The following is a 25910-nucleotide window of genomic DNA, read 5'->3' on the forward strand; positions in this document are numbered from 1 at the left end:
AAGATGTAGTACCTGTTAAGTAAAGGTGCCTCGAAACTTGCTACATGCTACAGTGAGAAACAGAGAGCTGCAAAGTTCTGAGGCTGCACGAGTCGACTCCTGATCACGGGATTGATTGAAACAGATGGCAAGATGAGCTTTTGACTTAGGGCTTCGTAGAAAAGTTTCTTATATGTTGGAAACATATAAATAGGAGTCTTTTGGGAATCCTATGGGTGTGTTGTTTCTGATCTCCCTTGTAAGTCCTAGTTATGCAATCTCCAACGAAGAAAAAAGATCGTTGTAATCCTTGCTGAATATATTGAATCTGTGTGTATGGCATCCATGGATGTAATCCGTATTGGGGTGAACAATGTAAAATTGCTGTTTTTGTTATTGTTTGATTTTATTCTCTACTACTTCTTTTCAATTCGTCTTTCCGCAGTTTGGATCCAGAAAAAGAAATAGTACGATTGAATAGTGAGTGTTTTTATCCCCAATAGTATCGGTGGTGACATGGCAAAGATGGTGAGGTTAGTGGTTGTGGTGGTGGCGGCGATGGCAATAGTAGAGAAGTGACAATAATGTGATAACTCGATTTGATTAGAAAATTTGGTTTGATTAGAACCAATTTGGGTCATCCCAAAGTGGGTTGGACCCTGAACGTGTTCTACACATGAGGCGGAGACAAGGACTCTTGATAGGAGTTCGTCTCCCCTCCCGACTCCGTGGGACAGAGGAAGCCTAAGACCATCAGCTTCGAGTAGAGCCCTAGGGTTTCTCTATAAAAAGAGATGCTCTCTTCCCTTTATCACTCCACTGTCGAGAATCGCTTCGATCATCGCTGCTTTTTGCTAGAGGTTTTCCATTGAGTTTCTTGCCAAGCTTTCCTCGATATCTAGCTCGCTAGCAATTGAGGTAATCGATCTCAAATCCCTCTTCCACCTTCTTCACAATTCTAGGTCCCACATTAATTGCCGGCCAGATTTGAGTTGGTTGCTTGCCAGATTTCAATAAGCAGGGTCTCCCTTATTTTGTTTCTTTCTTCCCGTTGAACCTTCATCCGCCATTGGCCACCTTGGATATCGACATGGCCGGAGTCCTTACTGGAGGCCAAGCCTCGGGCCAAGATTGTCGTTGCTTCATCAGCCTTTTGGCCATTATGGTTTGAGCTATAGATACCTCCACTATTTTCTATTTTACCTATTCTCTTCTGTCGATCGACCACTGTCACCGGTTGTTCGTGGCTAATAACCTTTGTGGGTCACTGCCCTCTCGCTAGATCTATCATTTCCTTCCCGTTCCTCTATTTTTAGAGGGAACCTCTAATATGGCTCTCTCGTTCTCACTCTTTCCACTCTTTCTCTCTCCTCTTTCTCTCTCTAGTCTCTACCTAGTTTAGGGGACTCGCTGGATGGACTTAGATCTCTACTCTATGAACCTAGTTTGACCCTTACTTTATAATTTTTGCTGATAATTGGGCCTAGTTTCTCGGGAACTGATGAGGTTAGCTCAAATGAAGGTGTCGCCTTGCTTACTATCAAAAGATTGAGAGAAAAAATTGAATTAGAAATTAAGAATTTTAATTTTGTTGATAAAGAATATTTTAAATTCATGTATCAGAGAATATATAATGCTCGTGTAGAACTTAAGGTCGGACTTAAAAAATCAAGATAGGATCACCAAGTGTTGCTGGAAGGTACAAAATATTGATGCCTGAATATGATGAGATCCAAAAAAAATTGATGAAGTATAAGAAAATATTCCACCCTGATGGTGAATCATCTATCAGAGGAACTTCTAATGCCTCCTACCGTCTCTTGATGTTGCCTTTTTCTTTTGTGTATCAGGATATATATGTATATATATGTATGTATGTATCTATATATATATATATATATATATATATATATATATATATATATATATATATATATATATATATATATATATATATATATATATATATATATATATATATATATATATATATATATATATATATATATATATATATATATATATATATATATGTATGTATGTATGTATGTATGTATGTATGTATGTATGTATATGTGTGTGTGCATGTTTATGCATGTGTATGCATTAAAAAAAATGTTAGAAAAACCCATCTTAATTTGGAAAGAGGATTAGGTGATGATGTTCAATGGATTTTTTCAAATGGAAGGGTATAACACATCAAATTTTTGACTTTTTTAAAATTCAATGAAATCCTGCATCATGATTTACGACCGAAAATAGGTTGTCCTATAATGCTGCTATGGAATATCAACTAGAGTATATATTTCTACAATAGTATCAGGTTAATAATTACTCAATTGACTTCGAAAGTAATTGAAGCAGTGATCGCCACTGGTAATTATGTTGTTATCAGTTTATATCCTCCATATTATAATGCAGGTTATAGAAACAAAGTGGCCATTTATCTTTAAAAAAAGACAATTCCCTGTAAAACTTTGCTATGCAAAGACAATTAACACAGTCAAAGTGCAAACTTTGAAGCCTGTTGGAATTTACTCACCTAAACCAATGTTCTCTCGTGGGTAATTTTGTGTTTTGTGCTCGGAGTAACACTGCGTTAGAGCCTCAAAATTTTGATCGAAAATGATTTTTTGGACAATTATACGATGAATGTTGTCTATAAAAAAAAGGTTTGTGATCTACCTTCAGAAACTATTTTAGATTAACTACTTCTGCTTTCTTCATTGTTTGTTATTATTGTTTGATTGAGCGCTATCTTTTATACAAATAGGTTAACAAAAGAAATAGAGTACAATTTGTTTTTTGTATTGACAGGGAAAAAATGTAATTGGAAAATAAAAGCAAGAGTTTCAAGAATATGGGATTCCATAAACCCGAATATGGAGAATCAGTTGATCAGTGTTGATTGTATATTTCTTGACGAGAAGATTATTGAAATTTCTGCTTATTGCCTTGCTAATATATAGGAAACTTTTATTCTAGCATCCATACGGTCGATTCATGAGCATTCTTCCCAAAAGAAATGTATATTATATGGAAAAATTTAATATTGCACAAATAAAAAAATTTAAAGTCCACTATGGATCAATATATGATCTATAAGAATAGATGTACAATTATATAATATGTGGACAACAACACTAACACTATACGTGTACACAAGTTCATTTTTTTTTATTTTTGGGAAATCTAATCAAGAAAACATAATGCTATCTATTTGACAGGTATTCCACTTTGTTTCTAACAAATATTAATAAAAGTGTAGTTATATAATACTTTCTTTTCTTTTTTTTGTTGTGCAGATGTTATTGGCCATTGTTTAGTTGACCCACTTGACCAATTATATGTTAGAGAAAAATTGGTTTACAAAATAAATTTGGAGATAGAAAACTTAAAGTAAACTAATTCGTCTTTCATTTTTTTCGTAACCATTTATACATTTTTTTGCTCTTTTCTCTTCTTTATTGTGCTATCAAACTTCATTCGACCAGCAGGAAGAAAAGGTTTGCTATCACTTTTTTGAGTAAATTAGCTCAGAAATTTGATGAAACTATTGTTCGTGAAAAAGAAAGAGAAGAACCGGTGGTAGTCATCTTGGTTGGTATGATCATAAGAATATATAAAGGTGCATTTCTTCATATTTCTTTTCTTTAAGAAAAATTAACTCTAAATTTATTAGAGATGAAGTTTTCCAATTATTTTTTTATATTCAGAAGAAACCTATCTGTCCACTACTTCTATATCAAAATATTATATAAATTTATAGATCGAAGAAATTATCGTGTATCGAAATAGGTTACCATGTAGTACTTTTAGCTACTACATTTAATGCATATAAAACTTATACATTATTATTGAATATATACATCAATTAATACATAGCTTAGAAATCAAAGATTTATTTTAGCTAGATTTATTGTAGAAGTCGCTTTGGATCCCCAGGAGGAAACGGCGACTAATAAAAAAGAAATCGAAAATTTATTGCAGCTAGATCCGAACAAATTTCAGGTACAATATTAAAATAAAAAAAATAGATACATCAAATACTACAGCATTTGTGTTATAAAATATTTATCGTAAGTTAGTATATCAATTTTTTTTAAGACACGGTTTAAGTATTATACTTTTATATAACAAAAATAAAAAATTAATTTTTTAAGGGTAAAGTTTACATGCAAAGCTGTTTTGAAAACGGTGGATACTCCTTATGTTTAGTGGTATGAAATGTATTATAATTGTAGAGCTGCTATAAAAATTTATGGGTATAATTTTTAATGTAACCAATGTGGCAGAAACGATAAGCCTCTCATACCGTGATAACATTATGTTTCTTTTTTTTTCTTTAATTTTAAAAAATGCATTCTCAATCCAATATTAAAATAATATGTTTAAATTATCCTCTATAAAGGTACCGGTGCTTAACCTCGCCACTAATAGAAGATCCGGCCGATTTATCCTTCCTTCTGTTGTTGAGAAGATATGTATATTTCAAATTACTTTTGGTTTGCAGAATTTTGGTACTGATGTAGTTAGTTATAAGGTGACAAAAATTTTTCAGGAAGGTGAATTACAAGCGCCTAACCCACAGCAGATTTTTGGTGGTGGACCTTCTTCCTTTCAAGCTCCAGCGGAAGCTATTGTTTCAACTCCCAAAAAACGTATTTGTTCCAAATTTTTCAATGATGAAACTCCTAAAAAAAATACGTTAGCCATGGATAAGTAATATATCTTTGATAGCAATCATTTTTTATCGTAGTAATTGCAGTTAATTATAGTCAAATCAGTATTTTTAGAACTCCTTCAACTATCTTTTTTTTTCTTCTTTTTTAAATTGCAGAAACCTACCTGAGCTTCCTTCAAAAAAAAGGATGCATACTTCTTTCCAACCCAGTCAATGCAGCAAGGAGAAATGATGAATAATGAAACTGTTCATAAGTGTATATATATATATATATATACACACACATGTATACATGAATATATATAGAGAGATGTGTGTATATATTTTCTTTATGTTGCTTAGCGGCCGAATATTTGCCTCTTGGGTTTTTCAAAATCTATTAAAAAAACCGCAGCGTAGCACGTACGGCTTTATTGCTAGTCATATAATATGATACAACACAAGTAGAATTAAGTGCCCTGCTATCAGCATGAAGTATTTGGCACTTGGCATTTCTTTCGAAGCATCAATATACTATAAATATTGAGGTTTCAAGGCTTTGTAGACACTTCAAGCAATGGGTCCTTGCCTTTTAATATAAAGTTACATAGACACTTCGCTTATGCGTATGTGTCATTTCTCCTTGTATAGAATTTTGGAGGGCCCGAAAATAATTTAAATTACAAATAATTTTGCTATTTGCCACTCAAATAACTTCTCATTTTCCTTAATTTGTTTTAAAAGAAGGACCATCTTTTTTGTGGTCGGGTGGAATGCCCCACAGCGTGTTATGCCGGTACGTTACCGATGCCACGCTTGCAGAGTTGTAAAATAGAATTGCACACAGTTTTGAAAATGAATTACGTAAATTTATAAAAGTTTGAATTCAAAATTAAGCAAAATAGTCTTAAAAGAAGCTAGCAAAAGCCACAAACCCAGAAAACAAACTGTACAAAGAGAAACTGACTTCCAAAATGACACAAAATATGGAGAGAAAAAAAGCTGTATCAACAGCCACGAATGATGAAGATCATCGGGATTTATGTTAATTAAATAGAAGGTTGGCTATTGCACATTCAAGTAAAATACTGAATATTGATTTCTTCTTCGAGCATGCACCAGGCTAACAGATACAGCAGGGTATTATCAGGTTCATTTATCATGAATATATATATATATATATATATATATATATATATATATATATATATATATATATATTATCAGGTTTGTTAAGTGATGGAGTTTCTGAAGCTGATGAAACAGCTAATATTAACAGCATCGGCACTTTTATGACATACTCGAAGGATTCGAGGAAAGTCCATCATGAACACCACGTGGCAAAGTAAAATGCAAATATTGAATGATAAAGTAATTTTCTTTAGTAGTATAATATAGAGCAAGTATATCTTTGCTCAAACAAATACATGCAAACAGAGGAAGAATGTTTGCTTATTCGAACCAAAGAATTCGAAAAAAAAGAAAAGATCAGAGACCATATTTCAGATATCAATTAATTCCCATGCAGTTGCCTAGTTGTTGTTGTTCATCCTGAATTGGGCCTGGAGCCAGTCCACGGTCTTCTTGTCCAATTGAAAGGCCTTGGCAAGAACATAATCAGAGATTGGTGGGTTCGCTCCAAAGACTGCATTGGCTATCGTGATCACGCCAGGGTTCTGGCTACTGAGAATGGCAATGGCAACAGCATTTGTCTTCCCGTAGTTGAATTGGAAATGGATAAGGCCTTGAGGAAATACGAACACATCGCCCTTGTTAAGGATCTTAGTGAAGAGCTGGTTGTTCGGGTTATTAGATGTGACGAAGCCGACATGGAGCGTGCCTTCCAACACCGTAAGGATCTCCGTTCCCCTTGGGTGGATGTGAGGAGGGTTGACTCCATAGGGTGCAAAGTCCAGGCGAGCCAGCGAGATGCCAAGCGTGTTGAGCCCAGGAAACTGGTTCACGTTGACATGAGTCACATTAGACCCAAGTTTGTTCCCTGTGTCGCGGGGCTTGTCAAGGCCAGAGAAGTAGAAATCTTCGGCTTTGGCAAGCTTCGGGTCCTTGCAGACGAACCCATTTACAAGCACTGCATGAACAATTGCAAGAAAGGTAAGTATATATATCGACATATATATGATAAAAACTCATCATTAGTATCTTTGAAGTTGGGTTGACAGCTGGTAACTTCAGGAGAATTACACACCATGCATGCTAATTACATATTTAGCAACTACTAACTAATAATAAGGTAGATGTTGTGAATAGGAGTACCATTTGATTTAAGATCTGCAACACAGAAGTCTTGGAGTTGACTAGGATCAGAAGCAATGGCATGAGATGAAGCCAGAGCAAGGAGAGCAAGCAAGAGGAAATGGGCAGCCATCTGTTCTCCCTTTCCAGTTAGCAGAACAATAGCCAAGGGATTTGGAGCAAGGTGTTATGGGAGGAGTTGATATATATATATAGAAGGAGCGTGGGACTAGGCCTTTGATAAGGCTTGATTTAGTCATGCGACTTCGTAAAAGGAAGAAGAGTAAACCATGTTAGATAATTGCTAGCCATGGTTCTCTAGTGTTTGTCCGTTTGTTGTTGTCCCAGTAAAGGTTTGACGAAGTATCGCTGATGATATTGTCAAGTAAAACCATCCAGACATAGATCATGGTTTCTCTTGCTCCCTATTATTATAATTTTTTAATATCAGTTGCGGTTTCTTTCAACAATATACTTGGAGTTGTTGGAGACTGCCTGAGAGGAATCGACGCCGTCCACGGCAAGCGTTTCTCCAACCGTGCTTTTGATCGCATCTCACCGAGAAATCACCAGTGTTTTCTCATAACGAGCAACGATCTGATTGAGGAAGACAATTAATAGATTTTTAAGGGAGCGGCGGAAGCCACCTAACTAGTTGAAATAGCGAATACTTTTCCGGAAGCATATTCTATTACAATGGGGTGTTGGTCCCACTCAAAAACCCCATGATTTGTTCAGACAATTCTGAGACTTCCAGATCCCTGTATAGTTTTTTTTTCCTTATAATAAACTGCATTAGTCCATTAATTACATCAAATGAAACAGTTATTATAATATCAAATTCTGAAAGCTTAAGTGTTTTTTCTTCGAGTGCCGATCGGTTATCACTCCCTTTTCATCATTGCATGCAACATTTACGTGCCAGATATCAGTTCATATGCAATGGGAGAATAATATTTCAAACGATTTAGTTTTTAGTTACGTGAGTTGTCTTCATGGTTATAAAAACTTTTCACATTAGTTTTGGTAGTGTGAGATGGGTAATCATTTAGCTGAAATTCTAGAAAATAATTATTTATAGAACGATTATTTTAGATGACATTTGGCATCACTTTTATTTTTTTATTTCAATTTTTTGATTTTCAAATTTTAAAATATAAAAATATTTAATCTAGTCAATTACTTTTAAAATTATATGATGATAGTGGCGAGGGCAACAGTAGTGTTGGAGGAGCTAGTAGTGGTGTTGGCAGCAATTAAAAAGGTGCTCTGATGTTGCTGTGGTGACCCTGCTAGTGGGGCCACCAACGATATGGTGGTTACAATGACAACAATGGTGGCAGTATAGTGGAGATTATTGGTATCGGCAATGTGGTGAACATGTTGAGGTTGGCAGTTGCAGTGGTGGCAGCTACGACAATAGCATAGATGGTAGAGATGACGACGACAACAATGATGGTGGTGATGGTGGAATGACGTGGTAGTGGTAGCAATTACGGTGGTAGTAATAATAGTAATTGTAGTGGTTGAAATAATGGCAGTAGCGATGATAGTGGAGATAACAGCAATATCAATGGTAATGGTGATGGTGGAGATAATGGTACGTAGTAGTAGTAGTGGTGAAGATGATGTTTATGGTGTTGAGATGGTGCTAATAGACATGAGTATTATTTTAGAAAATAGTAAAAATAAAAAAAATTACTATTATTTTTCTAAAAATAATAAAAATATTTTTCAAACATTTATTTTGCCTTGATTTCTCTGATTTTGTTTTTAAAATAAAAATAAATTAAATATAAATACAACAACAAATAGACCTTTACTTGGCAAATCTCTCTCAATCGCCGTGCTAGCTGTTAGGTCGAAGAACTGTGATATCCGAGATAAAGGTCCTTTGTTGTAAATTGAAATCAACCCTCTAAAGTCAAGGGGAATTGTCTATTGAAGAAAACAACCACTACAGGAAAATGGTCTTTTCCCGACGCTCTTCTACCGACGCTAGGAAAAAGCGTCGGAAAAAAGTTCACCGCCTAAATATTTGCCAACGCTTTAATTAAGCGTCGGTAATTCTTAGGAATAGACGACGCTTATTAGCGTCGTCGTATATTCCGGCCTAAAACGACGCGTATAAGCGTCGTCAAAAGTCAAATTCACATCAAAACCAGTGGCCACCCCTCTCCTCCTCATTTTGCATCCTGATCAAGCCCTAGCTCCTCTGGCTCCTCCTCCCTCCTCTCCGACGACGAGCGACCGACCGACCCTTGTCCTCTCCGGCGCCGAGCGACGTCCGACGCCAAGCTCCTCTCGTCCTCTCTCCTCTCCGGCGGCAAGCGACCATCCGCATCCTCCTCTCTCGTCTCCGGCACCGAGCGACCGGCCACCTACGACAAGCTCAAAAAGCGAAGAGGCTCCGGACCATCTACGACAAGCTCCGCTCGAAGGTTTCTCTGCCGATCAAATCGAACAGGCTCTCTCTGCTCTCAAGGTTATTTTTCTTTTCTCATGTACTTTTTTTTCTCCTCATATCACAAAATTCCCTTTCTCAACTTGGGGTTCAAGAAACACAAATTGGTTGATTATTCTGGTTGAAACACAAATTTATTGCAATTCAGTGCCTCGAATCTTTTTTTATTAATCATTTAGAAGTCACAGTCCCGGATCCAGTGAAACACAGTGTAGTTTCACTGTGTTTTTTATTGTGCTTCATCATATACCCCATGTATATGATGAACATTTGCATTATGTAGTTGAACAAATTTTACTATTTATTAATGATGAAAATATTTAACTGAATTCTTATTGCTATTATATGTTTGGTTTAAATTTTGGGTGTAATTGAAATATTATTCGTTCTGTAAGACTCGTATGCTCTTTAAGAGTCATGCAGCTGTGTCACGTAGCCAACTTTGAGAGTGTGAGAAGCTGTTAGGGACAACGGAAGATACAACTTAAATAATGGATGTCACTCATGAATCCTTCATTAAAGAGTTTTCTGAAGTTTTCCAGCTCTCTTGATTCAGAGTAATCTCTGAATTGGACCTCCCTGAGGAAAGTTTGTTTACAGGGAAGTCATTTCTTCTGAAAGAGCACTCAATTTGAAAACAAACTGCATTGCTCCCACCTTCTTGATTAAATGACATAAATACTCCTCACAATTTTATGTAATGAATAGGCTGTATTTACAAGACTAAACATTTAAATCACAATTATAATAAAGGAGTTAAAAATGGATGGGCAGCACAGGGACATTGAAATATCACAGTCCCACATGTATGTGCATGTTTGTGTATGTTCATCAGTTGATTAGTATAGTAATGCATTAGTCATGCCTTTTATTTTTTACGGTATTTACCAGTACTTTTCTGAGAACTTGCATTGATAAGTGTTGAATATGGTCTTATTATAACTTCTGTAGCATGGTTTTATGATGTTGTTGTTGTTGTTTTGTGGACCTATTATTGTCAGTCTTCAATTTTTGACCTTGAATCTTCGAATATGGCATGCTTGTCGATATCTGTTGCAGGCAAGAAGTGCAGCAAGGCGCCCAAGACTCAAAGGCTTGTAACTCCCCTGACTCTCCATGATCTTATAAGACCAAGATCTTATACCTTGCATGCTTACTTGATGATCTGGCTTTCTTCTATTGTGGCACCGGTAGACCATGATTAATTGATGAACTTTTCAAATAATGGAACAACCAAATGATATTTAGAAAATATTGTTTAGCAATATGTACCAATAAAAATGTTGTTTAGACTGGCATCAATTAATTTACACATGATTTAAATTGTAAAGGTACAAGATGTCTTTCATGGCTAGTTACAATATCAATAAAGTAACCGATCTAGCTGATACATCCTTTAGATCAAGAAAGTTTATTGTCTTATATCATGTTCCTTAGTAAACATTCAGATCACATGATATTGGGTTTCTTTCAAATCACAGTAATAAGATTCTTTACCTTTTTAATATTGATTTGTGACACATGCTCTTTTCCTTGACATTGATAGTGGATATTATCATTTCACCAAGACATTATCTTCTTCCCTTTCTTGCTAAATTCATCTGAGTGTGCTTGATTTGGTGACTTATTGCAGCTTGGTCAAAAGACAGCAAACGTTCTAAAAGATCTCTTTCTAGTACCTAAACCAGATTCCAAACGCATAATCACTTTTGCTAATCGGAGTGATTCAGATCACATAAGTTCTAGTAATTATGATATAAATATAGTTTATAATCTCATGTAAAGGTAACCTTCATAACATAGTAATTATGACAGGCTACTTAAACATGTCAATATTTTTCACTAAATATTTTGTGCAAAAATAATTAAATATTAAAGGCAAAGTTATAAACATCATGCACCCAGTACCAACATTCGTTTGGTAAGGGCACAAAGCATTAAACCAACCCTTGTTCCAAACAAACTCTTAGTTCAGCTGATTTGATATATAATTGCTGGACCAGTCCATTAGGGAACTGGTGCTACCCTTATGGAATCAAGTGCTTGCCTTGAGCATGTAGTGTAGCAGCTGCTATAGCATGTTTTTTCTTGATATATTCGGCAACTTTTACCCAAGTGCCACAGAGTCCCAATGAAGCTTAGTGTAGCAATTTTGGGTCAAAATCACTATGGCAGCTGCTATAGTAGGTGCAGCGACCACTTTTTGAGACAATGGGTGGAAGTAGAGAATGTAGTAGAGAATGTAGAACATGTTGTTGTGAAGAACCAGTACTTAAATAGAGGTCCATGGCAATGTAGAGACCATTACAGTTGACTTATAATTTATGGAATGTAGTTTGTTTCTTTTTATGTTCAATTGCATGTGGTCATCTAAATGTAGTACTACTTTCATTCATAATATTATCATCAAAGTGTATAACTTGGAAAAACATTTGAAATCTTTTGGACTAGTGGAATGGGAACCCAAGAGAATCTTTTGAATCTCATGTCTTGAGAACTCTATGGAAATTAATAGGCTGCTCACTTTCATCTCGCGTACAACAAGACTTCGTTGTTTCAAATCTTTATGGATCTTCATCCAGGTACGGCAGCAGTTAGTAAGTGTTAGATTATAAACCAGGAGATGTTGAGCAACTAGTTTGATAGTTCAGGTTGATAGTTTGATAGTAAGTGTTAGATTATAAATGTGTTTGATTGATGGTGTTGATGATCCTATTTTTGTTTGTTAGCAGTTTAACATCAAGAGATCCGCAGCTAAAGATGGGAGGACCGGGTAGCAATATGAAATTTAGTATAAATTTATCATTTAACCAAATATTGATTCTTTTTTGTGCATACCAGGTAACAATATGCCCCGAGGGAGACGATTTAGAGATGTGGAGTTCCAGCATTCTCAGGTGGGATCTACTTCTGATCAGTCCCTGCAGTCCCAGCAGCCATGTGAGCACCAGCAGCACGAGTCAGGATCTCAGCGCGAGCCTCCTGCTGATTGTCCGGAGGATGAGCTCCGGATCCAGGGTAATTCGATTTAAAGTTCATATTTTATGTTCATATTTGTCTTCAACTTTTTAAGACTTTTTAATTTTAATAGATGGACAAGGGACGGTGAGGACGAGACGGGGACCCACTCAAGCAAAGGATGTGTGGAAGCTTCCTCCGGGTGAGAAGATCATCATCCGATGCAACGAATTGGGGCAGCCCATCAATAGAGCTGGAAGTCTTCTATCAAGCTTTTTAGGATCGGTTGCACGCAAGGGTCAGCTGTGTCCGCTCAACTATACGAAGTGGAATGACATGCTTCCTTCGTATAAGGTTGAGCTTCTTAGACTTATACAGGTAATGAATTGAATTTATTCTTTTTAATTCGACACCTCCTGTATATTAATTTGCTTAGTATCATAATTTTATTTTAGATGTTTAATATTATTATAACATTCTGAATCTTGTTGTAGGATAAGTTTGTACTCCCTCCAGAGAGCCATGATTGGGTGCTAAAGTCCCTCAATCGCAAATGAAAAGAATATAAAGCAAAATTGAAGACGGACTTCAAGCGCGAGGGTATGACAGAGGAGGAGGTTGCTCGTGTGACTCCTCCTGATGTATACCCTCAGCAGTGGAGGGAGCTTGTTCACTACTGGTTTTCTGAAAGAGGACAGGTCACGTATATTGTTTCAATATTTTATATTATATTTATTATTAATATAGATTGCGAATATATACATTGAATCATATTATACTGTGTGCTTTTATTTTGGCAGACATATTCTAATATTGGCAGAGCTGCACGAGCATCTCAAGCAGTTCCTCATACTTCAGGCTCGAAGAGTTATGCGAGACGTAGAAATGAATTCGTAAGTTCTTTTGAAACTATTTGATATTTTACTAACATATAGCACGTATCATGATATATAGTTTGCCAATATACTTTCCGTATGTGTAGATGGTAGAGCATGGAAGGGAGCCTGGTGAGGTAGAGTTTTATAAGATGACCCATACTCACCGAGATGGCAGCTTTGTCCGGAACGAGTCGAGAGATATAGTTGTATGTATTCATTTTTTATTTGTTCAGAATTTTCTTATTAATTTTACTTCTTTTAAAATATTAATGTGACTGTTTTTTTTTTCTTGAGAGAGATATAGGAAAGAGCTACAACTCTTATTTCAGAGCGCGTCGGGGAGTCATCATCATCCGACGCGGCCAGTCGCGTCGAGGCTCAGGTCTATGCTGAATTGATGGGCCCAGAACGCTATGGTCGCGTGAGAGGTTACGGTGTCGGAGTTACCCCCACTCAGCTATCTGCAGTGAGCCGATATACCCAAGATGCCAGACAAGGTACTAGCACTGCAGAGGTTTGTAGTTTGAAAACAGAGATGGCACAGATAAAGCAGTCATATGAGACAAGGATAGAGGAGATGAGGCAGAGTCATATGACTGATATGGCGGAGTTGAAGCAAAGCCAAGAGTTGAAGATACAATCTTTGCAGGACCAGCTTGACCATATTTCATCCTTTTTGCAGAGATTTGCTCCTCCGGTACATAACTAAATCTATTTGAATATTTTATGTAATTATAATGTATTCTTGTATGAGCGTGATGACTTTCGTATTTTTAGTTTCTAAAATATTTTTTTTTCTTGTAGGTTGATGATACTTCATCTACTCGTAGAGATGATGATGCCGACCCTTGATACATATTGTAGATTGTGTACTTAGGAATTTGACTTGTATGCTTTAAGAATGTTTTTGAAGTACAATGTAATCAAATATGATAATATGAATATTTTGAATGAAAAGTTCTTGTTTGTGAAATTAGTATGTTCTTCAAATATGCACAACTTTATCTACTTCACCTTATCTTACTTGGGGAATGGCTCTATGTTGACTTGACAGGAACATGGTTTCAGGACAGGCAGTCCGGCTGGACAACTTGACTCCCACGAACTAGATGAGGTAACTGGAATACATCTTCTTCATGCAAGTAAACTGTTCATTCTATTTATCCACGGCTTGATAAGATACTTTTTCTTGATGATGATGTTGTTGTTCAAAAGGATTTGACACCACTATGGTCTTTAGATTTGAAGGGGATGGTGAATGGAGCAGTTGAGACGTGCAAAGAGAGCTTTCATAGGTTTGATACTTACCTCAATTTCTCAAACCCAAAAATCTCTGAAAATTTTGATCCACAAGCTTGTCGATGGGCATTTGGGATGAACATCTTTGACTTGAAGGAATGGAAGAAGCGAAATATCAATGGAATATATCATTATAGGCAAGACTTGGTAAGAAAAAATAGTTGTTGTTATTTTCTGTTCGGTAGATTTCCTATATGACTTCTATATTGATTACAATAACAATTGCCTAAATCTATCACATGTTCAATTCTTTATATAGTATACCGGATATTCCTCTGAAGAGAGTTTTCATGATTATGCTTTTATATGTTCACCTTTGGTTGTAGTCCTCTGAAGATATTCCTCTGTTCTTTTGTTCCTTCTATTCCTCATGAGAGTATGATGCATTTCTTTTGTTCCTTCTATTCCTTGTAAATTGGATATATGACTTATGAAAGTTGGATTATGATGATTCCAGATTCAAGAGCGTGATGAGGGAGCTCTCAAGTATCTAAAGGATATCAAGTGGTGCAGAATAGATAATCCCAAGGGTTTCAAGCTTGAGTTTTTCTTTGATCCTAATCCTTATTTCAAGAATGCCATCCTGACAAAAACGTATCATATGATTGATGATGAAGAACCGATCCTAGAGAAAGCAATAGGGTATTTTCTTTTCTATTTATTGCTAAATATTTTTCTTATAAGTTTTTCCTTCTCTATTTAAAATCTCATGCCGTTGTTCATATGTTGCAGGACTGAAATTGAATGGTTGCCAGGAAAGTGCTTGACTCAGAAGCTTCTGAAAAAGAAGCCAAAGAAGGGCTCAAAGAATGCCAAGCCCATTACCAAAACTGAAGAATGTGAAAGTTTTTTCAATTTCTTTAGTCCACCTCAAGTCCCTGATGATGATGAGGATATCGATGAAGACATTGTAAGTTGACATCATTACCTGCCTTCCTGGAGAAAAATAAGAAACTATAAGGACTAAATCAAATTAAAACAATGGCTTATCTTTTGCCTCTTTGAACAGGCTGAGCAGCTACAGAGTCAGATGGAGCAAGATTATGATATTGGGTAAGCCCTTTTTTCTCCCTCAAGCAGCCAACCAAACCTACTGCAGGTTGAAGAAAAAACAGGTTAGAGGGAGGTGTTGATTATGGAAAAAAAACAAAATCAAGTTAACATTTGCAGAGGCAGTTTTTGATTATCTCATCTCTGGCATTTTGGTTGCTAGTTCTTATAATGATTTGCCTATAAGATCAGGATTGAGATAAGCCTTCTGATTACTGTGTAAGCTCATGCATGCTCCTAGATGCTGAGTGGGTGGTGTCATTGTCCTGCAGGTCCACTATCAGAGACAAGATTATTCCTCATGCTGTTTCGTGGTTCACGGGGGAGGCTGTTCAGGAGGATGATTTTGAGGACTTAGAAGAGGATGATGAAGATGAAGATGGGGAGGAGGACGAGGAAGAGGATGAGGAGGATGAAGATGATGATGAAGAAGAAGAGGAAGAGGAAGGAAAGACCAGGAAGAAGGTATGTGTCTGAGATTTCTAAATTTTACTCTTTTTAGGTCTGAAATATTTGAGAATGGTGTGCTTACTTTTGATCTGCTTTATTGTCCCAAGGAGACAGCTACAACAAAGAAGGTGAGATATCTACTCACCCACTTGATCTTAATCTGCATAGTTCTTAATCTATATTCTAAATGATGGTTATCTTACTGCAGAAGAGTGGAGGGGATGGTCAACAAGGGGATCGGCCCGCGGAGTGCAAGCAGCAGTAAGGCTTTTCTGGAATGAAGTATTTTTCGGGCTTTCTAGAGTGTAGGTTGAAGTATCTGTTTTCAGGTGTTGGCTAAGTGAAGTGATGCGTTCTCATTCCACGCTGTTGTTTTATGTGGAAAATATGAGGAAGAGGAAGTTTTAGTGTCTTCGACATTTTTATACTACCTTTAGTTTATTCTTTTACTCGCCTTGCGGGAGACGGTTGTTAGATTATTTGTATGCCTTTTTGGTCGGGGAAGATTTTTGTACTGCCTTTCTAGCGTATACCCGGATGAACTATTAATTGTTATATTTATATATAATGATTATTGTGCCTTCCTGATTTTTGAATATGATGCTAGTATGCTTTCATGGTTCTGAATGTACTGCAGAGGCTTCTGTAATTTATGTATGCAAAGATTGTTTTTTGGGGGTTGATATGTTCCTTCTCAAAGTTGTAGAGGGATCCATGGTTTATGGTGAATGCCTACATCCATTCTGTCTTGAAAATTTTGTAATTCCTTTTTGTGCTGTGGTATTATTGTCTTGAATTTTAGGGAAAAATAAGAACAAGACGATGCATTTTTTTTTTGTTAAAAAATAGTACGGAGAATAATTGATTCAAATAGTTTTGTTGTGAACTGTGAAACATGGATGCCCCTTGAATCGACATCCAGTATATTCTCTCCCCTCCCAGGCACATCTACTGTATTCTCTTCCTTTTATTAGTCATTTCTCATAATATGCCAATAAAAATGCTTTGGAGATTCGTTATCGCGGCCTACCTCATGCTATTGCCAATGTTATGTTCAGCTGCTCTCCATGAGCTTCACCAATTCTTTCTTGTTGCTTCAATCCTTTCTTGCTGTTATATGCTTTTATAAGGATGTGGGTGGTGCAGAATTGACTGGGTATGGTAATCGAAGATATTCCTCTGTTCTGAAAGCAGCTAGCTAGAGATCGTGGGAGAAGTCACATTAGCTTCAAAGATTCTGACAATGATTCTCATATGATTTCCCCATCAGTCTGGAAATCTGGAGGCCCATATCATGTGGCTCGTAGGGCATACCAGGAAGATTCTGACGAGTGTTATGAGACAGTTTATGCTGCTCGTCTCAGTGACAGGACGAGGCATATGCTGTTTGATGTGGATTTGAAGGTTCAAGCAAGTTATCAAGGTGAGCATGTTCCTCTGGTTTCTCTGATGAGCAGATTGAATGGCAAAGCAATTATAGGACACCCTGTTCAAATTGAAATACTCAAGAAGAGAGATTCTGACACAAAAGGCAAACACATTTACCCTCTCCAAGTATATCAGCATTAAGAGATTTATATCTCCACTGAATTGTAAGACAATCAAAGCGTGGATAGGGAAGCCACTAGCAATCTCTCATCAAGGATCAACTTTGACATGGTTATGCTTATATCTTTTCTGAAAAAAGGAATGCTGCATGTATCTTGTTCTATTTTAATCACAGCAGAATGCCAGATGATTTGCTTATCATAATCTTATATAGCTTAAAATACTTTCTGGTGACACTTGCAGCATGTTTGTCTCTTCTGTCAAGAGGCTGAGGGTGCTGAAGAGCTCCGATCTTTCTGTGCTATCTGTAAGCTCGCTGTTTTGTTATCTTTCATAAATTGTGATCATTACCTTGGCTGATAGAGATAATTCATTAGTGTACATACTTGGTCAGAATTGTGCGCATGTTATTTATTTTTGATTACTTTTATGCCTGATTTTGTTTCATATCTTCACTGTTTTTCAGCTGGGAGCAGTCTGCAGGAAAAGAAATGCAACAGAGTGTTGAAGGAAAGAGGAGAGGGAATACATATTAGCGGCAATGGGATAGCAGGTCACATGTAAATCCATTTAGTTTATAGCATCCACATCCACATCCACATATGATGCAACATCCACATGCACATCCACATGCACATGTATATGCATCGATATGCAGCATATGATGCAAGCAAACACGGCATGTATGTATATTATAAATGTACAAGCAAATAGTGTTGTCATATTGCAATGGTGAAACAGTGGCTGGTTGCTATATATGATGTTCATGCATGAATTGGCTGACCTCAGTTGTTGAGAGATAGAAATAGAAAGGTGGGGGTAGAAATTAATTGGATCTCTCATGGGGAATGTCTTCTACGTTGGTGGCCCGGGCGTGCCTTCGTCAACCTTGAACAGCTGACTGAAAGAGTGTGACAGTGACCAATGCGTGCTGTCTCTATGAAGTGAATTGGGCAACCGACTGGGACGAGTCAGTTCCCGACTCTCAAATAAAGTGCTCTTCCCACATGCCGTGGGCTACCACTGAAGGCTTTTCTGAGGGAGGGTACACCTTGCTTGCCGTGGGTTGAAGTACGCCGACGCTTTTAAGCGTCGGGTTTGTATAAAATGAACGACGCTTTTAAGCGTCGGCATAGTCCAAAACAAAATACGGTGGGAAGCGTGGGTTGAAGTACGCCGACGCTTTTAAGCGTCGGTTTTGTAAAAAATGAACGACGCTTAAAAGCGTCGGCATAGTCCAAGCAACGCAAAACTGGATTGGGCTTTATCGACGCTTTAAAGCGTCGGTTAAGCCGTTTTTGCCGACGCTTTCATTAGCGTCGGCAAATCCCTGTTTTTGCCGACGCTTTTTCTTAGCGTCGGCAAAAACCGGACCCACGCCCACCTGCCCGACGTCTGACCCACGCTTTGCGATGCATGGGCTGGAAATTCGCCGACGCTTAAGCGTCGGGAGAGACCAAAAAAAGCGTCGGGAGATATCCTTTCTTTTGTAGTGAACAATTACTTGGCAAAATGCATGAGACTCAGGAGGCAACCAATCCACCATTGGTCTGGAAAAAAAAAAGGTTGTCTTGTAACCACATAATTGTCCTAGATGATTATAATTAACCCTTAAAAGTTTATTGCTTGGTGATGCATGACAAAATTTTGAGACATTAATATTGCAAATGGGTCCTTGGCTCAGTGGTAGAGTATTTGATTGCAGATCAAGTGGTCATTGGTTCCCTTTAGAAAATTATTATTTTGTATTGTATGATTACATAACATAAAAGTTTAATTTTTGATTCCTATTTTCTATTATAATGGAAAAATATTATTTGTTTTCTCACTAATACAACTCAAATTATTTTATGATTTTTAGAACCATTATGATGGTCTTTTAGTGAGAGATAGTGGTAATGGAATATGGCATTATTGAAACCTTGGTTGTAATTATTTTCTTAAAGGGGATTACTGAGTAATAGAGAATATCATAAGATTGAAACTCGAGGTCCTTAATTGCATAATTATATTAATAAAAAATAAAAATTTAAATTATTATGACAGTAAAAGTGTGTTAACAACTTCAAGTTCTTGAAAAATAATCCCCTTTAAATTAGTTTTAAAATTATCTCATAAGTAAGCTCTTGAAAAATACATATCCAATGCATCTCAAATGGAGCTTTTGCCTAACAACTTCAAGTTCAAGCTTTTCTTAGCAAATTTTTTCAGCTTTTGGAGAAAATAGAATGCTGATCCAAAATAATAAATAAAAAATTAGAATTTTGTCTCGATCCAAAGACTAATGTGTAACACTCCTTACTATGGAATGACCTTTTTGCATTTCTACACGAAATCCAAGCCGACCATCACAGAACAACTGAAGATATGGAAAAGAAATGGAAAAAGGACATGGCCGGCTAGGTGGGTGGCGCTCGGTGGCCTAAATTGTTTAGAATGGTGTGACTCAATTCATCCAATCAAGAAATAGATGTTCGATTAGAGCAAGAAGTAGATGTTCGATTAGAGAAAGAAAATATATTAAGAGTAATCAATGGTGGGTCCTTCGATAACTGACAATGAAGAGGCCAACAAGATGGATGGTGTAATAATCTAGGACCTCACCCAAAATGGCTAGCCATAAGACATTATTTGAGTTTCTTAATCCTATATAAGTACCCAAGACCTCCTCGGCGTAAAAACGATGTGGGGCTTAACACATGCCCACACGGATCCTCACATACTCTCTTCGTTCAAGCTTTGACGTCCTCATTAGACTAAGGGTTTAAATCTTCATATACTATGGTCCGTGGTCAGCCTCCATGAACTCTTGTTGCAGTGTCCTCTAGTCTACATATACTATGGTCCGAGTTTGCTCTGATAACATTTATAACAACCCAGGACCTCACCTAAAATGGCTAATCGGAAGATATTATTTGGGTTCCTTGATCATATATAAGTACCCAAGATCTCCTCGGTGAATAACCGATGTGGGACTAAACATATGCCCGCACGGGTCTTCACAGGTGGTTGCCTGAATTACTTTTGTGTTGGATATTAAATAGAAAATTTCTTCTTGTGCTGGATATTAAATAGAAAATTTCTTGGTGTTTTTTGTTGGGTTCAGGTACTTCAAGTGTCTTGTGAGGCGAACAAGTTACATTGGATATGCATCCATTTTTCACTTGCCTAGCTCGTGTGCAGCTTGAAAATTTCATTTATGTCGCTTTTGCATGTGTAAAAATTATAAGCCTAGCCAGATATAAACTGAGGCTAGGAAAAGTGTCTGAAGTTTTTGAAGTCGATGAAATAACTAAAACGAGGAGTCGTTCATCAACAATATATATTATTTCTTATGCAAACTGATAGGTATTGTTTGCTTATTCAAATAGAATTAATAGTACAAATAATTGTGTCTAAATTTTCCATCAGGAAGCTTGTATGCAGTTTTCTAGTTATTGTTGTCCATCCAGAATTGGGCCTGGAGCCAGTCCACGGTCTTCTTGTCCAATTGAAAGGCCTTGGCAAGAACATAATCAGAGATTGGTGGCTTCGCTCCAAAGACTGCATTGGCTATGGTGATCACGCCAGGGTTCTGACTGCTGAGACCGGCAATAGCAACAACATTTGTCTTCCCACAGTTGAATTGGAAATGGATGAGGCCTTGAGGAAATACGAACACATCGCCCTTGTTAAGGACCTTAGTGAAGAGCTGGTTGTTGGGGCTATTAGATGTGACGAAGCCGACATGGAGCGTGCCTTCCAACACCGTAAGGATCTCCGTTCCCCTTGGGTGGATGTGAGGAGGGTTGACTCCATAGGGTGCAAAGTCCAAGCGAGCCAGCGAGATGCCAAGCGTGTTGAGCCCAGGAATCTGGTTCACGTTGACTTGAGTCACGTTAGACCCAAGTTTGTTCCCTGTGTCGCGGGGCTTGTCTAGGCCATAGAAGAAGAAATCTTCGGCTTTGGCAAGCTTTGGGTCCTTGCAAACGAACCCATTTACAAGCACTGCATGAACAATTGCAAGAAAGGTAAGTATATATAACGACATATGATAGAAACTCATCATTAGTATCTTTGAAGTTGGGTTGACAGCTGGTAACTTCAGCACCATGCATGCTAATTACATATTTAGTAACTAATAACTAATAAGGTAGATGTTGTGAAGAGGAGTACCATTTGATTTAAGATCAGCAACGCAGAAGTCCTGGAGTTGACTAGGATCAGAAGCAATGGCATGAGATGAAGCCAGAGCAAGGAGAGCAAGGAAGAGGAAATGGGCAGCCATCTATTCTCTCTTAATTTCTAGCTAGCAGAAGAATAGCCAAGGGATTTGGAGCAAGGTGTTGTGATCCAATGGCTTGGAGGAGGTAGATATATATAGCGGTTGATGTGGGACTTGGCCTGTCGTACGTAACGCTTGAATTAGTCATGCAACTTTATTAGAATGAGCATGAGTATAGGAAAATTTCATGGCATGGTTTTCAAAATGGTTCCTCATGCGTTTATATTTGTCCTGGTAAAACTTTGATTTGGTCTTGATGATAACAGATGCTACGTTATTAAAAAGTAGTTCGAGAAAAGGAAAAGAAAGCGATTATAATATTACCACACCATCCGACATAGGTCATGTTTTGTCTTCTTTTTTTTTAAAAAAAACACAATTTCTGATGCCTGTTGTAGTCTTGTTGCAAGTTGCAACCAATACGGTGTCGTTAGATAATGCTTACATCCAATTGTGATTTCAATCATACATCAACAGGAAATCTGTGAGAGACCTGAATGGGCTGGAGGCGGCTGGGCTGGGCTGAAGTCGGCAGGCCCAGCCGCCTCCAGCCCTTGGCCCACAATTGAAGCGGAACAGGGGATCACTATCGCGATCCCCTGCTCTGCCTTCCTCTGGCGAGGTGGGGCGGAGGCGCCGTGGCGGTTCCGCGGCAGCCCGCGGTCGTGCTCATCTCGCGGCGGTGAATGGGCCGACCTCCTTCGGAAAACCCATTATAAAAACCTCTCATCCCTCTGCCATTGTTCCACCATCGAGTCTTCTTCTCCCTCTCCCTCCCTCTCTTCCATCTTTCTCCTCCTTCCTCGGTGGACGGCGTGCCACCGTAGCCAAGCACCACTACTCGAGTGCCCTGTTTTCTTTGATTTCCCATTGTTCCGAGGTCCCTTTCGTCGCCGGAAGCTCCGCCACCGCTAGCCGCTAGACGGAGCCACCCTCGAACGAGATCCTTCCCCTTCGTCACTCGCCGGTAAGTCTCCTTCCCTTTCCTCTTCGACTCCTAGCCGAATAATGCTGTTCTTCTTCCCCTGTTTAGGACCCAAACTGAGAGCTCTCTCAATCTTCCTCCCCATCGGCCACCATAGTGGCCGCCGGCCTCCACTGCGGTTGGGTAGCCGTCGATCTCCAGCTTCCACTGCGGTCCGGTGCACCCTCCCTCTTCCTTATTTTCCTCCTCCTTCCTTGTTTTCTCAAAGGGATGAAGAACCCCTGTTTTGGACCGTGATTAGGCCGTGATCATTCATCTGGCCTTGTTCGAAATTGGGCCCATTTCATTCATTTTGGACCTTGTTGAGCTGTGCCTATTTTGGGCCATTTTGGGCCCTGTTCATTTTGTTGGGTTGTGTCCATCGTAGGCCGAGTTTGGGTCTTGTTTATACTGTTGGGCCATGCCCTGTGGGGCTTGTTCACTCTGTTGGATCGTATCCATCGTGGACCGATTTTGGGCCCTATTTACCTTGCTACGTCGTGCCCATTATGGGTCGTATATATTTTGGGCCATGTTGGTCCTATTTATCCATTGTGGGTCGTATTCACTTTGGGCCGTGATCATTCATTTTAAGCCCTGCTTATCTATGGTAGGTTATATTCCTTTTGGGCCCCATTGGGCTGTGTTCATCCATTGTGGGTCAAGTCCGATCATTTTGGACCAAATACATTGATTGATCTAGGTCGACTCATGCCAAATATTTCTTTTCCAATTGTGGTCAAACCAGAGAGAATAGGTCAAGCCTTTAATTGGACCTAACTAAGTGGATCAAATCTAAAAGCTCAACTAGCCATAAATCGTGTATCTCTTTTTATGACTAGATCTAGACCTTTCCCCTAATGATCGAGTCAAACCACTCGGATTGAGCCCAAGATTAGGATTAGACACTACGCCAAAAAAGTAAATTTCCGACTCTTATTTGCCGACGCTTATTCCAAGCGTCGGCAAAAATTTTTCCCCCGTCAACATTTGCGTCGTCAAAGTTAATACGTAATTGACGACGCTTTTAACGACGCTTTTTAGCGTTGTTAAATAACGACGCTTTTAAACGTTGTTAAAAGCGTCGTCGGAAGCCAAAAAATCACCTCGTTTTAGTCCCACATCGGCAGATCTGAAAAAAAACTATTTATATAACCAAATCCAACTACTCTGCATGGATGGAATGAAGGTACCGATTGGGAAGGTTGTTTATATTTCTCTTTGTGTTCTATCAGCACCATGGAATGGAGGAGAAGATGAGAAGATGCAGGCCAATGGTAATTAGCGACGCTTTAAAGCGTCGGTAAAGAGCGACGCTTTAAAGCGTCGCTAAATTGTAATTAGCGACGCTTTTGAAAGCGTCGGAAAATATTTTTTCCACTGTAGCATAGGCGACGCTTTACCGACGCTTTGTAAAGCGTCGGGATGGTTTCTACCGACGCTTAAAAGCGTCGCTAATAGCCAAAAAAAGCGTCGCTAATGTTCAAGTTTCTTGTAGTGAGACCAAATAGCCAAATCCGAGCTGAGATTCTCTCTCCTCCTTTTTTCCTCTAGACAAGCTCAGGAATCCTAGCGTAATCCATGTTCTTCTTGTAACTCATATCCAAGTTGACCCAGTTTGAAAAATCCCAAACCACCCTGGTACTTAGGCGGTAGACTGATCTATTGCTTCAACCCCAGCTAAATTTGACCATTTTTAATCTTCACCATTAAATCCTCCTTGCTTGGACCAACCTAGGCAGTTGGGCACAATCACCTGACCAACCTGATTTGGGTGCATAAGACAATAGTATTTAATTTTGACTTCTGGAATGATATTAAAATTAATAATATTTTAATGATATTAAATAGGTGTATCTGACACGTTTGTTTGAAGTGGGAATTAAAGCAAAAAGAGATAGGTAACCTAATGCTTCAAAGTATGTTTTCCAAATTATTTGTTAAAAATAATTATTAGTTTATTAAATTTTAATATATGTTTTGTACATAACTAAATGGGTCAGGAATGTTAATAATCATGTTAACATTGTGTTATATGTTATGAAATCTGAAAAATGTGATTAGGCAAATTATGAAAAATCTATTTTGCATATATGTATGTATTCTCGGCATGGCTATGATCTGGCCCCATCGATAGGGATTATTCGTTGGCCCTGTCGACTTGCAATATGTAAGAAACTGGTTTCGATACCTGATTAGAATAATGGTATTTGGACATCGTACCACCAGTGGTTAATAATAGTGGTGTTTGACATTTTGTACGACCCATCCCACCTGGTTACGTGGCCATAGCCTATTGATGTTGGAATTTTAGTATCAGAATTTTTGTGAAAATAATAATAAATTTCAAAAAATATTTATTATTTATTTTTCAGTCATTATTTTGTGCTTTGATTAAATATCTAGTATGTTTGACCCTCCTCTAGGGTATTATGTTGCTTATTGAGCTAGTGTAGTTTATTATCATATATTCTCTGTTTTTCAGATCCAAAAGCATGATCATATGAAACTGGAGTGTGCGCTAGATTTTCTGAAGTTTTTCTCAATTATTGGCATTTTAGTTAGATTAGCTAGATTATTTGATTATGTCAGTACATATTATTTTTGAAACTTTGTAAGATCTATTTGAATAAATTAATGTTTGAAATAAATTTTAAGGATTTGTCATTGCTTTGATATGATCTGCAGCCTTGCATGCATGCATAGTCTGTCATGCAAGCATGCAACGTCTATCGCGCTCCGGGCTCGGGGCGTGACAAAATCTACGAACTATTTAATTGTGAACGTGATTTAAAGGGAGAATGATGTGATGAAGGCTAGTAATTTCTGACGGCGCACTACAAAAAAAGTCAGGCATTGTCGATATTTTTTAATGTATATACCGACGTTTTTTTCTAGCGTCGGCAGATCACAGTCAAAAAAACCTATTTTTCCTGGAGTGGTGCCACCTTGTTTTTAACGGCCTAATCCATTGTTTTTGGACATTCGCCATTTTGCATCAAACTTTGGACTTTTCCAAGGCTGAACATACTTTCAGGAAAGCCAATTACCCAGCTGATTGGCTAGCAGGTAGGGACATCAATTTGAATTTCATGGATGGTGATATTTTGCCACTTGAACTGGCACTGGTCCTACAAATG

The 25910-nt window shown here is 37.9% G+C and overlaps 4 protein-coding genes across 5 annotated transcripts; 2 read left to right on the forward strand and 2 right to left on the reverse strand.

The window, feature by feature from the left end:
- Positions 1 to 6030: 6030 nt before the first annotated feature.
- On the reverse strand, positions 6031 to 7075 carry LOC103698599 (putative germin-like protein 2-1). Its single transcript, XM_008780631.4, has 2 exons — positions 6917 to 7075; positions 6031 to 6731 (listed from the first exon to the last, which is right to left on the reverse strand). Exons 1-2 carry the CDS (start codon positions 7026 to 7028, stop codon positions 6175 to 6177), a joined length of 669 nt encoding a protein of 222 aa, XP_008778853.2. The 5' UTR covers positions 7029 to 7075; the 3' UTR covers positions 6031 to 6174.
- A 4746-nt stretch (positions 7076 to 11821) lies between these two features.
- Positions 11822 to 13503, forward strand: LOC148715200 (uncharacterized). The gene is made up of 5 exons (XM_089926859.1): positions 11822 to 12377; positions 12451 to 12695; positions 12812 to 13015; positions 13118 to 13210; positions 13300 to 13503. The coding sequence occupies exons 1-3, from the start codon at positions 12209 to 12211 to the stop codon at positions 12872 to 12874; spliced, it is 477 nt and encodes a 158-aa protein (XP_089782985.1). The 5' UTR covers positions 11822 to 12208; the 3' UTR covers positions 12875 to 13015; positions 13118 to 13210; positions 13300 to 13503.
- Positions 13504 to 14901: 1398 nt separating this feature from the next.
- LOC120111966 (nucleosome assembly protein 1;2-like) lies at positions 14902 to 16590 on the forward strand. 2 transcript variants are annotated; one of them, XM_039130539.3, is made up of 6 exons: positions 14902 to 15136; positions 15227 to 15404; positions 15504 to 15547; positions 15817 to 16009; positions 16105 to 16122; positions 16203 to 16590. In XM_039130539.3, exons 1-6 carry the CDS (start codon positions 15096 to 15098, stop codon positions 16257 to 16259), a joined length of 531 nt encoding a protein of 176 aa, XP_038986467.2. In that variant the 5' UTR covers positions 14902 to 15095; the 3' UTR covers positions 16260 to 16590. The 2 variants fall into 2 exon arrangements, with proteins under 2 accessions (XP_038986467.2, XP_088564600.1); XM_088708474.2 differs by lacking the exon at positions 16105 to 16122.
- Positions 16591 to 20855: 4265 nt separating this feature from the next.
- On the reverse strand, positions 20856 to 21865 carry LOC108511727 (putative germin-like protein 2-1). The gene is made up of 2 exons (XM_026809438.4): positions 21698 to 21865; positions 20856 to 21529 (listed from the first exon to the last, which is right to left on the reverse strand). The coding sequence occupies exons 1-2, from the start codon at positions 21807 to 21809 to the stop codon at positions 20973 to 20975; spliced, it is 669 nt and encodes a 222-aa protein (XP_026665239.2). The 5' UTR covers positions 21810 to 21865; the 3' UTR covers positions 20856 to 20972.
- Between the last annotated feature and the right edge of the window lie 4045 nt (positions 21866 to 25910).

This window comes from Phoenix dactylifera, chromosome 12 (assembly GCF_051530095.1).
Source record: "Phoenix dactylifera cultivar Ajwa chromosome 12, Ajwa_hap1_PhDact_Kaust_v1.1, whole genome shotgun sequence".
Classification (NCBI taxonomy): Eukaryota; Viridiplantae; Streptophyta; class Magnoliopsida; order Arecales; family Arecaceae; genus Phoenix; species Phoenix dactylifera.

Coding starts and splice junctions, on each gene's coding strand:
- LOC103698599 (XM_008780631.4), bottom strand. CDS start 7,028: ATGGCTGCCCATTTCCTCTTGCTTGCTCTCCTTGCTCTGGCTTCATCT. Junction 6,732..6,916: donor TGCAGATCTTAAATCAAATG/GTACTCCTATTC, acceptor TTGTTCATGCAG/TGCTTGTAAATGGGTTCGTC.
- LOC148715200 (XM_089926859.1), top strand. CDS start 12,209: ATGCCCCGAGGGAGACGATTTAGAGATGTGGAGTTCCAGCATTCTCAG. Junction 12,378..12,450: donor GGATGAGCTCCGGATCCAGG/GTAATTCGATTT, acceptor TAATTTTAATAG/ATGGACAAGGGACGGTGAGG. Junction 12,696..12,811: donor AGCTTCTTAGACTTATACAG/GTAATGAATTGA, acceptor ATCTTGTTGTAG/GATAAGTTTGTACTCCCTCC.
- LOC120111966 (XM_039130539.3), top strand. CDS start 15,096: ATGATTGATGATGAAGAACCGATCCTAGAGAAAGCAATAGG. Junction 15,137..15,226: donor ATCCTAGAGAAAGCAATAGG/GTATTTTCTTTT, acceptor CATATGTTGCAG/GACTGAAATTGAATGGTTGC. Junction 15,405..15,503: donor AGGATATCGATGAAGACATT/GTAAGTTGACAT, acceptor CTCTTTGAACAG/GCTGAGCAGCTACAGAGTCA.
- LOC108511727 (XM_026809438.4), bottom strand. CDS start 21,809: ATGGCTGCCCATTTCCTCTTCCTTGCTCTCCTTGCTCTGGCTTCATCT. Junction 21,530..21,697: donor TGCTGATCTTAAATCAAATG/GTACTCCTCTTC, acceptor TTGTTCATGCAG/TGCTTGTAAATGGGTTCGTT.